General features: G+C 32.3%; 1 protein-coding gene across 7 annotated transcripts in view; it reads right to left on the minus strand.

The window, feature by feature from the left end:
- Positions 1 to 271: 271 nt before the first annotated feature.
- The window catches only part of LOC146993028 (transcription factor unc-3-like), a 101,520-nt gene continuing 85,862 nt past the window's right edge, over positions 272 to 15,929 (minus strand). For 6 of the 7 annotated variants that reach the window (XR_015038659.1, XR_015038658.1, XR_015038657.1 and 3 more), the window contains exon 3: positions 12,504 to 13,392. Coding sequence is in view for 2 of the 7 variants with exons in the window: in XM_085808032.1 (XP_085664158.1) it covers positions 13,377 to 13,392 (16 nt within the window). In the remaining 5 variants the exon portion in view is untranslated. Of the gene's footprint in view, positions 435 to 12,503; positions 13,393 to 15,929 lie in introns of those variants that run through there. The other variant, XM_085808031.1, reaches the window with a different exon arrangement.

Consider the following 15,929-nt stretch of genomic DNA (forward strand, 5'->3'; position numbering starts at 1 on the left):
TCAGCAAGATTTTGAGATGATGACAATAATTAAGACACAATAACACGCAGAAAAAATACTAATTCAGAAGTCAAACAACAAAAATCAGCGTTATATTTTCAAAATTTTGAAAGTTGCAAAATTTCAAAAAAAGAATTTTGAAAATATAACTCTGATTTTTGTTGTTTGACTTCTGAATTAGTATGGTGACAATAATTTAAAAAACAGACGTAGTTGAATATGAATGAGCATAGTTTCGAAAGTTGCAGAATATGAACTTTAATTTGGTATTTATTAATATTTCTTTTTATATCTTATTAATAACTTGATAACCTGGTATGTGCAAAAGAAAACGTGTATACGAGCCAGTTTCCCTTAGAAAGTCCTCCACGAAGGCATCCCTCCCTTCAGGCAGATAGCCCTCGTGTGCTTTGCCATAACTGAATAATCCAATCCTGTACAAAAGAAAGTTTATAATTTATACGGACTCCTTCATTGCACGGAAAGTATTTATTTATTTACCATCAGATGAGCAGCTGCACCGCCTTTAAGACATTCAGCTTTTACGCTCAACTGATGGAATCATCTACCAACTGTGTTGTTATGTAAAATACAATAAAATTTTAGAATTTTGATAATTACATAATAAAAATAAAATATCAATAAATAAATATATAAATAATACAATAAATAATAAACATAAATAGATACAATAAATAAAAGTTAAAAATTTAGAATAAGATGTGATGTAGCCGTTCCTCAATAGACACTAATGCCGGCTAGCTTTAAAAGGATTTATTAACAGAGCACACAGGAACGGTTACAAACAAAAGAAATATACATAAAAAATGAAACATTGAGAATAACATAACATAGTAAGCTATCATCATGGCGGCTGGAGGTCGATTGACGTTTTTTCATATCGCCACGAGATGGCGTTTAAATAAAATAGTTCGGTTACAGTCCATGACATGAATAAAATAGTTCAATTACACTTAAATAGGTCTGTTACAAAGATAAATACAATGGTGTTATATATGAAGTCAAATAAAGTATCAGAATTTTGAGAATTATATAATAAAAATTGAAGAAATTAAATATATAAAAACATAATACCTAAAGAAATATGAAAGTAAATGAAACGTAAATAGATAAGTAAATACTTAAGAAGATCATTACAAATTTTGAAAATGAACAACATAATGTATAAGAATAGTAGAGGCTGAGAATGTAAGATATGTAAAGAGTAAAGTATTTCATTATGGAGAATGAAGAGCAGTAATTGAATAAAAGTTGATGAGAAATAGTATTTGAATGAATTAGGATGACCTGAATGAAAAGTTCGTGGAAATTCTTGATAGAGAGTCATTCTTGAGTAAAAGACTTGACTAAAAATCTTGAGTTGAGAATTTATTAATATATTAAGGAGATGGAGTTAGAAAATATCCTTAAATTCTTGATCGAGCTTGAGAGATCTTGAAGGTTTAAATAAAGATAGTCTTGAGTGAAAGCATTAAAATGAGGTAGTAGAAAGAATGGCTTATTAAGTAAGGTAAATGAACAAAGAATAATGATTTCAAGTTCCTTTAAGATTATCGATGTTTGCGGAGATATAATTTATTATATTATGAAGATTATTTCTGAGAATATTACTTTTTAATAACTGTTGAAACCATAACTGAGCAGAAGTTAAATTGTATGCTTTAAGGTGATAATCTTTAGTAATGTTGCAGTGAAAGAGATAATGATCTATTGTGCCTTCATTACCACAGGTACAGAGATTTGTATGCTGAAGTCCGAATCTATGAAGGTATTTTGGAAATGGACCATGAGCTGTTAGGAAAAATGTAATTGAACGGTTGGTAGATATTAATGATCTTGAAGGTTTTGATATGAAAGTAAAAGTTCTTCTGCCGGTAGTTGCTTCCGTCCAGGTTTGCTTCCATAAGTGCATTAATTCTGTTTCTAATTTTGTTTTTAGTAATGATATTGGATATGGAATTGAGTAATTTGGAAGGGAAGAATTGTTTGCAGCCCCTTTTGCTAGTTCGTCTGCGAGCTCGTTACTACTATTACCGATGTGTGCTTTAATCCATTTGAAATGTGGTCTATTATTGTTTTGAAATTGAGAAAGTAGAAAATGGATTTCTTGTACAATAGGCGATCGACTGTGTCCAATTATAGCTTGAATACTAGATGCACTATCAGAGAGAATTAAGGATGGTAAAGAAAGTTCTTTTGCGAAGCATATGGCTTCTTTGATTGCAAAAAGTTCTGCTTGAAAAACTGAGTTGTTATTGTTTAAACGAATATTCCAGTTTTTAATATTTGATTTCCGGCTACTTGCGTTCACAATGAGAAGAAAATCATTTGCGTATGCTTGGATATGGGTATGATTAATATTGTCGTATAGTTTTAAAACTTCGTTTGCTATAAGATTCCAAAACGTAGGGCTTAAGCAAGATCCTTGAGGGCAACCTTTTGATAATTTATAATTTATTACACCGGAATCTGAAGAATATTGTAGAGTTCTATTGCATAGGTAGTCTTTGATAATATGAAGGATATCCTGAGGGCATGATATTATTTCTAGAATTGTTATGATGTCTTTCCAGCGGATAGAATCGAAGGCTGCTTGAATATCTATCGAAATTATTATTGAATGAAGATTCTTTGATTCATTCATCTTTAAGACTTCTTGCATTTTTTGAAAAGCATGATCTGTTGATTTATTTGGTGTGAATCCATACTGATTTTCATGCATGATTTTATTCTTATTTAGATGATATAAAAGTCTTGAAAGGATTAGTTTTTCAAGGAGTTTGCCCAACGTGGGAAGAAGGCATATTGGTCTATAAGTAGAGGGTTTGTGGCTGGTTTATTTTTCTTGAGGAGCAAAACAACTTCTGCATTTTTTAATATATTAGGAAATGTTAAGTTATATCAGCAGGCGTTAATGAATGATATAATAATTTGTTGATAATTATAAAAAATAAGTTTTAAGATGATGTTGTCGATACCATCGGGACCTGGTGCTTTCCTGTTATTTAGTCTTTTGATGATATGTTCCAATTCATCGATCTTTGGAGGGATGATAACTGTTGGTGGATTAGGACGACGTGTAGAAGAACTGTTAGATGCTTCTGTATCTGTGTATGATTCGATCTATATTCATCTTGTGGGAATAGTTTTGATAAAATTTCTAACGCAGCTTGGGAAGAGGAAATTGATTCAGAGAAGCTGTACATTGATAATGAAGGAGGAGTGAAAATTTTATTGTGCGCTATTTTGAAGGCGGAGCCATAAATTTTGGAGGTAGAAGTGCAAAATGTTTTCCAACTATTAATTTTTGATATTCTGATATTTCTTTTATAATGCGCTCTTGCTTTTTGGAAAGCTATTTTATAGTGAGTTCACGGAAAGTATTAGAGACATGTTACTACTCCCCAGAATTCTGTAGTAGCTGAAGTTAAACTTAAATTTGAAGAACCGTGGATATGAGATTCTTTACCGCCGAGTTTCCGGGCATGTAGTTTTAAAACGTAATGAGCTGACTAAATCGCAATAGCTTATCGCTATGCAAAAGTCTCTGAGTACTAATAATAAAATAATTAATTTCTCCGTGATCGCACTGGTATAAATTATATATCCAGATATGCGTAGAGATATTAGCTATCCAATTAAACCTCTCCCTTTCCACCAAACCAACCACACGAGAGGACTTTCGGTTTGCTGCATATTTAGATTGCTGCCAAGCCGCACTGACACTATACATTTGCTGCCTTCTCCAAGATTCGAGCCCGGGCCCTTTGGCACGGCAATCAGAGACAGTAACCACTATACAGGTTGGGCGGCAATAAATATAGAGTTACAAAAGATTATTAGAAATCTGTTGAATGTGAAGTTATTTGTAATCTTTAAAAACTGTAACAATAGGGTTCATATTTGTAGCATCATGAACCAAAAATAATGTTTTACTTTCTTACAAATATGTATGATTGATTTTAATAGCTTTTTGTGCATACATTGACAATCGTCCATGCCTTCTCCGGGATTCGAACCCAGGCTCTTCGGTACAGTCAGCAACACTAGCCACAATGCAGGTTGGGTAGCTTACTCAGGTGTAAAAACTAATCATCAGTGCCGTTCATACCTGTGGAAACGGGTTTAAGCAGTAGCCAGTCAGTGAAGATATTGTTGCGCAGGTACGACTGCGCGGGCGACTCTGCGAAATCGTAGACCGAAACTCAGTTCACGTGTTCGTTGTGAGTGGTCGGTTCTTAACCACGTTGGCACCCATTCCATGCCTGAAATGTCTCTTGATGAACCTCTCTAGAGCAAGAAATCTGCTTAGTAACCAGTGGACTGCTTCGTCTGACCAGGCCAGCCTTATCCTCTCAGAGCAAGGAGCTCTGCGGCTGAAGGTCCAGCAGACTTCCTAATTCGATTCCTAGAATGAGTTCATCCAGAACATATTCTCTGACTTCAACAAACGAAAGATAAGTGAAAATGACTCTACTTGAATATGTAGTTTTACTTAATCTTAATTTAAAAGTAAATTGTGCTCAAAGTAGCTCTCAAGTAAATTGTTCTCAAAAATTTTCTTTCAATCGTTGCCTTGATCAAGGATAATCTTATTTTAGCACTTTATAGAGCAAGACGTCCTTTAACTTAATTATTTTGTATTGTAAGAATATATTAAGTTTAAAAATGAGAACAAGATGTTCATTTTTAGTCTGAGAGACTGACTTCAGGAAACGTTAGCGTGTTTTCTCTTAAATGAATCAGCAAATTTGTTAATCTTTTAAAGAATTTTATTTAACATATATGATTTGAAATGGTTCTCAGAAAATTCACTTAAACTGATTGTAAATGCAAGTTTTTATGAAATGTGTGTTAAAACAAAGTATTTTTGTGATACTAATACATGTGTAAGAGTCCAGCTAATAGTAGAAATTAAGTTAAAAATAAAAACTAGTTTGAGAACGCATGAAGTTAAAATTAGGCTTCGTAATTGCCAGAATATATTCAGTTTAAAAATGAGAACGAGATATTCCGTTTTAGTCCAAGAAACAGAGCTAAAACTTTGGAGTGCTTCTAATTAAATGAAGCAAATTCGTTATTCTTTAAATGAATGAAATTTATTGAATGTAAACCATTTAAAATTGTTTACCGGAAATTCGATTAAAGTGATTGTAAATGTAAAAGGTTTTGTGGAACATGTGTTTAAGTATTTTTGCGATGCTAGTAAAAACAGAAATATGGTTGTATGTGTGAAAGAGTTAAAAGTCAAGTTAACAGAATTTAAGTTAAAAATAAAAGCTAGCTTCAGATTGAATGAAATTTAAAGTTAGTTTTTTGTAATTATCAAAATTAATTAAGTTTAAAAATGAGAACGATTTGTTCATCTGAGAGGCTGAGTTTAGGAAACTTTGGAGTGCTTCCAATTAAGTGAAGCAAATTCGTTACTCTTTATTTTATTATAAAAGAATTTTATTGAATGTAAACAATTTAAAATTGTTTTCAGGAAATTCAGTTAAAGTTATTGTAAACCTAAAAGTATTTTTGTAACTGCTTGTAAAACAGGAATGAGTGTGTATGTATGAAAGTCAAGCTAGTAGTAGATTTTACGTAAAAAACGAAAATTACTTTGAGAAAGCCATGACATTTTAAGGTAGGCTTACCAGCGAATGCTAAGTTAATTTTTCACTTAGCGCCTGAGGGCTGAGAATTGAATGTAGGGTGTATTTTTGAGGTGTGGTATGTGAAAATTCTAACATGCAGGTTGTTTGAAGCAGCAACTCTTTATATGAACACATGCTGTTCAGTAGAAAACAGTTTGCTTCAGCAAGACCTCGCAGGGGGGGGGGAGATTTCAAAGTTGGAAAGAAAGTGGTGATTAAACCCATATGATGTCAAATGAAAGTACACTGAAACCTGTTTTTGTGCGGTCTTTGTTTGTGCGATTTTTTTATTTGTGCAATTTTTTGCCCGGTATATAAAAATTTCAGTCAAATTGGAACGTAATTGACGAAGTTACCAATTAAAAAAATAGTAAGTTTGATCGGCCATTTAGTTTGTTTCGACTTGCCATGGCATAGTGGTAAAGGGGGTCGCGGACTGCGATACCGAAGGTCCCGGTTTGGAATCCCGGAGAAGGCATGAGTGTAAAAATTCTGTTCCTTTATAGGAGGTAACGGTACCCACCTATTAGGTGCGTTATTATAATCTTTATTTAATAATTAAAATTTTTATTTTAAATTGTTAAAGTGAGTTTTTTTCCTATGTTGATATTCTTTACCGAACTTGCTACAAATGCCGATAGTTTAGGAATCTTTCTAAGAAAGGAGGCGCTCACGCATGCTAAGTAACTTCTAGATTTTCATCCTTAAAAACCCTACTTATCGCCACAAGTCATGTTTACATCCACCTGTTGCTTTGCCAACTGGCCAACTTTGCCAACAACACTGGGAGAAATTGAATCTATTCATTTTCTCATCCCCTCTACGCGCTTTTGAACAAGATGCGTGTGAAGGTATGAGACAGACCCCGGGTGTAACTTCACCCGTAGTTTGTAAAAAACAATGTATTAATTCATGAGGAATTTGGCAAAGCACAATTTCATGTCTACTTGCACAATTGGCACACAATTGTTATAAATGTTAGGAAATCAAATAACATTCTTATCTGTAATTAAAAATAATAAGAAATGTTACAAAATTTGTATAGGCGTTTGCCCGGAAGTACTATTAATTTCGTTTTGGCATTTTGCGTCGAAAACTTTAAATGTCCGTTTCACTTTTCAAATTGTTGCCACCCAATTTTATCGCCCTGTGTTATATTTAAAGAAATTAAATGATAAAGTATCTGCAGAAATGTATGTAAGTTTCTCGCATTGTGATAAAACGACTGTACCTAGAGCCATCCAATTCTAAATAACGTAATCTTCTCGAATATGGGCATCTGGAAGCCCTAATTTGGAATTTGTTTTATTATCGATTTCATATTTTGTATCACTTTAACGAATTTTTGATTAACAAACTCAACGATTTAAAAACGAGCAGTGGCAACACTATGCGAAAACAATATCTTCAACGCGCGAGACTTTGTATCGGAAATTCTAAAGATATGCTCTTTTTTTTAATTATTTAGCGATATTACTGTTAAATTGAATTTTATGGTTTAAGTGCGAAAAACATGTTTAATAAATAAAGGTAACACATGAATCATTAAGAAAACGCCCCTTTGGGCGTAATATAAAATCTTAAAGGTTTCAGTTTTTATTATTTTATTGTTTTAATATATTGTAAATGTTGACTAAAACTGTTCCAATTGCTTGTGTAACTATGTGCTTTTATTTGTATTTAAAGAACTTTTAGCAGTAACTTTTGTCATCAGGTTATTAACACCTGTTAGATTTTATGTGCGGGACAGTTACGCTATATTTCATTTAATCCTCATCAGTAATTATTCGAACCATACACTATTTCGTAATAATCGATCAGTTTCGAAGGGGTTGGACTCCGAGTCCTCCAGTGCTAACACCACTTCTGAGATCTGAATTAATATTCTTCTGAATCTGATCTTCTGAGATCTAAAAATCAATATTTTATTGCATTTAAACTCCAGTGCTAACACAATACAAATTGGATGCAATTTCCTGTGTGTTTATTTTAGTCAAGAAAGTCAGCAGGGTGGCATCTTAAAATATATTGATTCCCAGTGGTGTTTTTTTATTACGGCAAAGCACTCTAGCGCTTTGCCGTAACTCTGGCTAAGGGAAGGGATGCTTTCGAGGAGGACTTTCTAAGGGAAACTGGCTCCGTATACACATTACAGATGGGGAAAACACGCATGCAGCAAGTCCGTTCGCCTAGAATCGAGTCTAGGTCGGAACTCCCAGTATTCAGCGACTTAACCGCTCGGCCACTGATAGACCTTGTTGACCCTCAACAAAAGCATAGTAGGGTGAGATAAATATCAAACAACTCGCAAATTTCTCTTTTGGGAAAATTAAAGAAGAGCAAAGCATTTGAGACTCTTGCATTGACAGTTCGTTTTTAACTTATCTAAAAGAATTATGTAAAAATTATATTATAGAAGGTTATTAAATACCTTCGACAGGCCACGAAGGCCAAAGTAATTGAATCGTACTTTTGAATTGCTTCGTTTGCAGTTTGATGGTGCTACGAATTTTTAAGAGCACATCCAAAAGCAAATTTAACAAACATCATAACTAAATTCAGTCCCATAATGACTAATGGGGTGTGCATCAAATCTTTAAATACACTATTAAGCTTATGAGTAAGTAATTGTGCTAGCACAATCACAAAGAATTACAAGCTATTGTGACAATGGATTCTTTATTAAGAAGAAAGGAATATACCTCAGCTCGAGAAGAACCAAATAAGTTGAAAACTCCAGAAATATTTAAAAGGAATTGAGAATTAAAATGTAATTCAGAATTGCAATTTTACTGTTATCTACAATATGTCTTCAAAAATGTTAACTGCCAAATCTTCGAAACTACAGGAAAAGAAATCGGATGCGGAAACCACATGGCTTTCTTATACAGAATATTAAATTATAAGCAGTTTTTTCTGCATTTCATTTAAACTTACTTCTTCGAGTTATACATTTTTTATAAAAAATATATGTTATTGGAATTTAGCAAATATTCTAGAAAATGCTAATCCATTGGAAAAAATCTTTTCCATGATAAAGTAAATTTTTAAAAACGTCAGAAAAAATAGCAGTTAAAATTAATAACAAAACAAGAAGAATAAATCTTCAATCATATCAATATTTTTAATGTACAGCATTTAGAAACAACTTAGTAAAATACATATGAAAATTAAATAATGTGCAAGAAACTAAAACTGGTAAATTTGAGAACGAACATCCTCAGAATGTTTGACAAGTGAAGTCCTCCGGACAATGCAGTATGAATGTCCTCAGGATGTGAAATTGGTGAAGTCGTCAGGACATCCGAGAATCAACATCTTCAGGACATCCTCTCATATCCCAGGACATAGCGACTTAAATAAGACATCCTCAGGATGTTAAATTACGATGTCCTCAGGACATCTGAGAATCAACATACTCAGGACATCCTAATTATGTCCCGGGATATTTCGACTTAAATAGGACATCCTGAGGATGTTTTGTGTTACGGGGGTATATTTCTGATTCAATTAAATCGGTTTTAACTTCGCGGCGAGGCAGAAATACAAAAAAAAAAAAAAAAAAAAAATTCTTTAGAAACTCAAAGATAGACAAAAACATAAAACGCCAATTCATTTAAAACAAAAAAAAATTTACAATTAAAATTAGAGTTCAGTTTCTACACAAAAACAAGCAATTCGGCCAGCAGGCAGATTTTCGGTGCAGAAAACTAAGTTTCCTTTTGGTCCCACTCGACAAAAAGACAGTGAAGGTGCAGAAAGATTTAATTCTGGTTGCAATTTGATTTAATTCTGGTTTAATTAATCTAATAGGTGCAGAAAGATTCTAAGTTTCAAATGTAAACAAATATGGCTGCTATGTTAATCAAAAATCAGGCGTAGCTGCACTTAAACAATTTTTAAGTTGTTGATGATTCTACAACGATGGCATGCAGAGTACATAAAAGGCATAAAAACCTTAACCGAATGATAAGAACAGCATAACCATTTTCCATGATTAAGTAAATATTCGCGATTTACTATCATATAAGAATAAACGGAGCTCAGGGAGCCGAGTAACAGTGTACAACTACTCGTTTTTGAGTTATGCGAGATACATACATACAAACGAACGTACAGACGCCACGAAAAAAATTCTGATCTGAATCTATTTTGGATCAACTTTATAATTGGTTTGAGGAAAAAAAAGCCCTTTGTGTCTTTACGTAGAGATGTCACGCAAAAACATAGTTAAATTGCATTCGATAGCGGTCAAAATTGATATTTTCGTTGAAATATGATACCCGGAATTTTTTGTACTTCCTTTACTTCGTACAAGGAAGTAACATTCAGTGGCGGTTAGAATATTAAACAAAACATTGCTATATTGATAAATAATAGTAAATGGGAATCAGAGTTCTTTGAAAATTAAACTGAAGCAAATTTTCTATTTCTGTAATATTATTATTGTGAATTATTTAAACCAGCGGTTCTCAACCTTTCGACTAACAAGTACCATGTAAATAAATACTGAAAAACGTAAGTACCACCGCTACATTTTACAATGATTTTTTTCAGTTTCTCAACAGAAATATTAAAAATGAATATATTTTGCCATTTGCACAACCTATTGGCTGTTTGTATTAAATATGCATATATAAAAAATATATTAGGTTAAAAATGGGTTACAATTTTTACTATCAAAATTTAAGTTGTAATACTTTAATTCTAAAATTGAGTGCGAAATTTGGGTCCGTTTAAGGAAGACAAATTTCCTTGTGTCTGGTCTTACTTCACTTAGTTTTAACAGGAAATTAGGATCCACTTTTAATTTTGTTTCGCATTTAATTTTTAAATATAACATGGATGAAAATCATTGTTCACACAAATAGGTTTGTGCAAAAAGGGAATAAAAAATTAATAGCTTTATTTGAATTGCCTTTAAAGTTATTTTTCGGTTCAGATAAAAGTTAACCAGTGCATTATTTTTGAAATCTTCAGTTAGAGTTCGATCACAGGAAACTTCTATCAATTTTTCTTTTTCTTCACGAGATTTTTGAATTTAATAGTTTAAAATACTTTTTCTTTGCGTACCATCTATGTTTCTCTTGCGTACCACCGGTTAGAGCACCTGATTTAAACTATTAAAAATTTTGATTAATTAATGAATGCTGCCTTCTTTACTGGCAAATAAGGAAATAAATTAGAACTTATTTTGGTTTTAATAATCTTGATAGCTCAATAAATCTTGAAGTGTAAAATAAAAAAAATGGGAGAAGAAAAAATTTTAGAAGAAAAAAATTAGGTTTGGGAAGAAAAATGAAAAGGAAATTTAAAGTTATTTTCAATGGAAAAGATAAAAGTAAAGTTCTATTTGTGAAAAAAACAAAAGAAAAAAATTGAACTTGCGAAAAAAAATCTTAACTTTTGCAAAATAAATAAATTGTAAATTTAAAAACTCTTCTTACTTCCTTGTACGAAGTAAAAAGGAAGTGAAGGAAAAAAGGAAATTCCGGGTAATCGCGAAAATTTTCAGGCAGCATATTTCAACGAAAATATCCCATTTTGACCTCTTTCAAATGCAATTTAACGATGTATTTCCGTGATATCTGTATGTAAGGACAGAATAAAACACTCCAAAAAAATTATAAAACTGCTTTAAAACCTCCAAAAAAATTATAAAACTGCTTTAAAATGAATTCTGAAGAGAATTTTTCGTGTCGTCTCTACAAACGTATGTACGTATCTCGCATAACTCAAAATCGAGTAGCCTCAGAACGTTGAAATTTTGTATATAGGACTGCTATAACATGTAGATGTTCATCTCATATTTTGGTTGCAATCGGCCTCTCCAAACGTATATAAATATATTTATATATATGTCCACTCTGTTACCCGGCTCATTGATCTCAGTTTCTTTACTCTTATATGTTTGTAAATTGTACATTTTTTGCTTTAAAAATGATTGAATTATGTTGTTCTTATCTTCCGGTTAAGGTTTTTATGCCTTTAGTAAATCTGTATACAATATTTTTAGAATTATCAACAATTTTAAAATTGTTTAAGTGCCGCTAAGCCTAATAATGTTTTTGATGGCGGCTATTGCTCTTGTTTACATTTGAAACAGCAAGATAGCGGATTTGTTGCCAATGTAGAGAAACTTAGCTTCGCAACAACAAAGATAACGCCTTCATTTATTATTGCCAATTAAATCATACTTAATCCATTTTGGAATTTTTTCGAGGAAATAAGTGTTTAAGATTTACTTCGTAATTTTTAATACAGATATTTTGAGTTTTTATGTATGTTTGCCTTGTCGCGAAGTGAAAACTGAATTAATTGAATGAGAAATAGTCAATCGTCTGTGAAAAACTGTTTCTTTTTTGTTTTCTTTGCTTAATTTCTTTTATACATAGTTCTAGCTTTATTGTAGTATTTGAATAGAACATGTGGGAACGATTAGATAATTCTTTAAATGATATAAATTTTGTGCATTCTGAGTTATAATATGAACGAAATATAATACTGTTAAATAAACCTAGCGCCAGAGTGTCGCTATGGTAAACAAAGTGAATTTTAAAGAATGCATTTATTCTATTGTGGTTTATGCGCTGTCGGCGAAGTAGGTTTAATTCAATCTAATAAGTTTAAATGAAATGCAAGAAAAAATGCGCATAATTTAATATTCCGTACAAGGAAGTCATCACGTACAAGGAAGTACACATCAGATTTTTTTTTAAAACAAAAAGCGAAGATAAAAAGTTAAACTTCAAAAATAACTTTAATTTTTGTCATTAAAGTAAAAATGTGAAAAGGAAAAAATATGTAAAATTTTAAAAATGAAAAGAATGTAAGAAATAAGTTTACTTATGAGTTTTAGATAACAAAAACACATTTACTTCGAATAAAACTGTATGTACGAACCGAAACTGCCACGGATATATCACAGATATATTTAGTTAGCACAGGTACAAACATATTACACTACGCTTTCTTCTATATCGCTCTCTTTCACTGTCTGAAGTGGCCCGACAGTTGATTCTTGTCTTTTGAGCTCAGAAACTTGAGCATGCAAACTTGTGGTAAAAAAGGTTTGTTAACCATTCCTTCAAAGACTCCTTTGAGAGGTCAAACTTGTCTGCAGACCACGACCTCTTCCATTAAGGATTTTTTTTCTTTTTTTTTTTTTTTTCTTTTTTTTAAATTTTCTCAAGTTTTCAACCTGCTTCCTCTTTGCATAAATAAGACGTTTGTACGCATCGTCTGCAGCTGTCAGTGATGCTACTTTGATATTAGGTTTGTAATTACTAGAAAGTCTTCTTTGTGCTTCAGAAGAGTCAAAACCATTCATCTGAACTCTCCAGGATGTCTGGGTTTGAATCATCAAAGGCCATATTAAAACCCCATTCATTCCCATCCCATGGTTCTGACTGCGAAGCGTCGCGTGTTGCAACGACAGCCGATGGATTTAGACGTTTTGGTATGCGGGGACTGTCTTGTGATATCCAAAGAAATACGATTTTCCAGGAACAGAGTCGTTAGGTAAAGGTACGCCGTCGTCTACAGAGCGGTAGATTTGAGCTGGAGTCGTCCGATGGGAGAATTCTGTTTTGGGACTTTGTCTTCTATTTTCTGATTCACGTATATTGAAAAGCGGAGGTGGAACTATCATTCCGCGAGCTACGTTCCGTCTCTTACCAGATGATGGATCGTGGCTAATTAGCCAATAGGTCTTCATTTCCGCTTTGCCCTGAAAATGAAATTTATTTTAAAGAAAATTTAATTTAAAGATAAAACACAAAGAATGCTACGAGAACTCGGAATGTAACGAACTAATAAATAAAATAGAATAAATTTTACATAAGAATTGAAAAAAAAAAAAAATCTGAAAGGTTTCGGATTTTAAATTACGTTGAAAGGGGCATTTTTCTAATATTTTGTGTTACCTTTATTTATCATGTTCTTCGCACTTAAATCATAAAATTCAGTTCAACAGCAATATCGCAAAATAATTTTAAAATGAGCATATCTTTAGAATTTTCGATACACAGTCTCGCGCGTTGAAGATAAAAATGTTCTTTTTGTACAACGATGCCATTGCTCGCTTTGAAACCCTCGAGTTTGTTAATCAAAAATATTTTGTAAAAAAACGTTTTACAAAATATGAAGTCGATAATAAAACAAATTCCAAATTTGGACTTCCACATGCCCATATTCGTTGGAGGATTACGTTATTCAAAATTGGACGGCTCTAGGTAACGTTGTTTATCACAATGCGAGAAATGCATTATTTAATTTCTTTAAGTATAATACAGGGCTCTAATATTTCGTGACAAGAATTTAAAAAGTGAAACAGCGCTTTTAGTGAATCGACACAAAATGCCGAAAAGAAATTAATAATCCTTCTGTGCAAATTCTTCCTTTGGACTAATAATAAATCAGTTTCTATAATTGACTTGATTATCTTAGAACAGTAGACTGCGGTTCATATTATCGAGGTTAATGATATAATTCGGATGTTGTTATAGAATCGCCCAAGTCCTGCTCGTTAACACAGAAAATACTTCGTTTGTTGTGATCAACAGGTCGGTGACCGTGATCAAAGTGTGGAATATATTTTTTAAATTGAAATAAAATCGCTAAAAATATGAGCAAACAGATTATAAAATTTGTCAAGTGCCAGAAAAATGTCGCTTAGGAAGCGGTCAATCATTTAAGATTGGGCCAAAACAAAAAATCTGAGTTTGATATAGATTTTCAATTTGTTCTGCGATGTTTCTATCTGACTTTTTAAAGTATTTTAATCGGGCACGAGAAAGTTATGATAATGTCTGTTTTCTCGATTTCTGGAAAGCAAAAGAGTAAAATTACGTTTACAGCTAATACAGTAGTCAATTACAATTTCCGACGTAGCTTTCTTTAAAAATATGTTTCGTTCTGCATTGCACTGGAATGTAAACCAATTTAATTAGAATTCTACTAAAAACATCTAACTAAATACAAAATCTGTAACAATACACTTACGCCAAACTAAGATTGCATTTTCTGCCTAATTTTACATTGGCATGTTCTATTCAAGTGAGGAATGCTCTCTGAATATTAAGAGAACGTTTACTGTCACGGGATACGGAATCGGTCAAGTGATTTCAAGAAATATTATGCGCCGTTCATAAATAAACTTTTGCATTAAACTTTGAAAATACGATTAAATACATTATGAACGGTTCCGAAGCAAACTTCTGCATTTCCTAATTAAAATTCTTTGAAACTTCCTGTTTACATGTTTCTTGTTTAATCTAATTAAATTAGCTTATTTTAGTGCTATTTTGAAGCTCATTTTAATGTTAGTAAAATAGGGTGGACAAACATTACTGCATTGCAATTGTAATAATTTATTTTATTAAGAACTTTATTGGAATAGCAGACGATGCTTTATACAGTAAAAACTTAACAGCAAAGTACATTTTCTCAAGGTATACGAATTATGTAGTTAGTTATAAAAATTTCTTCAGAGGTTCATAAAATTTAACGAAAAAACTATCACAGACTTTGGGATGATTCGGCCGATTTCACTACACGAAGTCACGTTTGCACTACGCACAATGACCCACGATATGACTCAGAAAACTCCTGCTGAATTAATTTTAGGAAGAAAGTCTATAGACCTTTTTTTACTTCCTTGTACGAAGTAAAAAGGAAGTATTGTAATCGCGAAAAGTTTCAGGCAGCATATTTCAACGAAAATATCCATTTTGACCACTATCGAATGCAATTTAACGATGTTTTTGCGTGACATCTGTTCGTAAGGACAGAATAAAAGACTCTTTTCCTTCAAAAAAATTATAAAACTGCTTTAAAATGAATTCTGAAGAGAATTTTTCGTGGCGTCTCTACAAACGTATGTACGTATCTCGCATAACTCAAAAATGAGTAGCCTCAGAAAGTTGAAATTTTGTATATAGGACTGCTATAACATGTAGATGTGCACCTCGTATTTTGGTTGCAATCGGCCGCACCAAACGTATATAAATATATTTATATATATATATATCCACTCTATTACCTGGCTCAGTGATCTCAGTTTCTTTACTCTTATATGTTTGTAAATTGTACATTTTTTGATTTAAAAATGATTGAATTATGTTGTTTTTATCTTCCGGTTAAGGATTTTATGCCTTTAGTAAATTTGTGTGCAATGTTTTTAGAATTATGAGCAATTTTAAAGTTGTTTAATTGCCGGTAAGCCTGTTTTTAATGGCTGCCATTGATGTTTATATTTGAAACGGG

This window comes from Stegodyphus dumicola, chromosome X1 (assembly GCF_044657685.1).
Source record: "Stegodyphus dumicola isolate Sdum_Otavi_A_Nest chromosome X1, ASM4465768v1".
NCBI lineage: Eukaryota > Metazoa > Arthropoda > Arachnida > Araneae > Eresidae > Stegodyphus > Stegodyphus dumicola.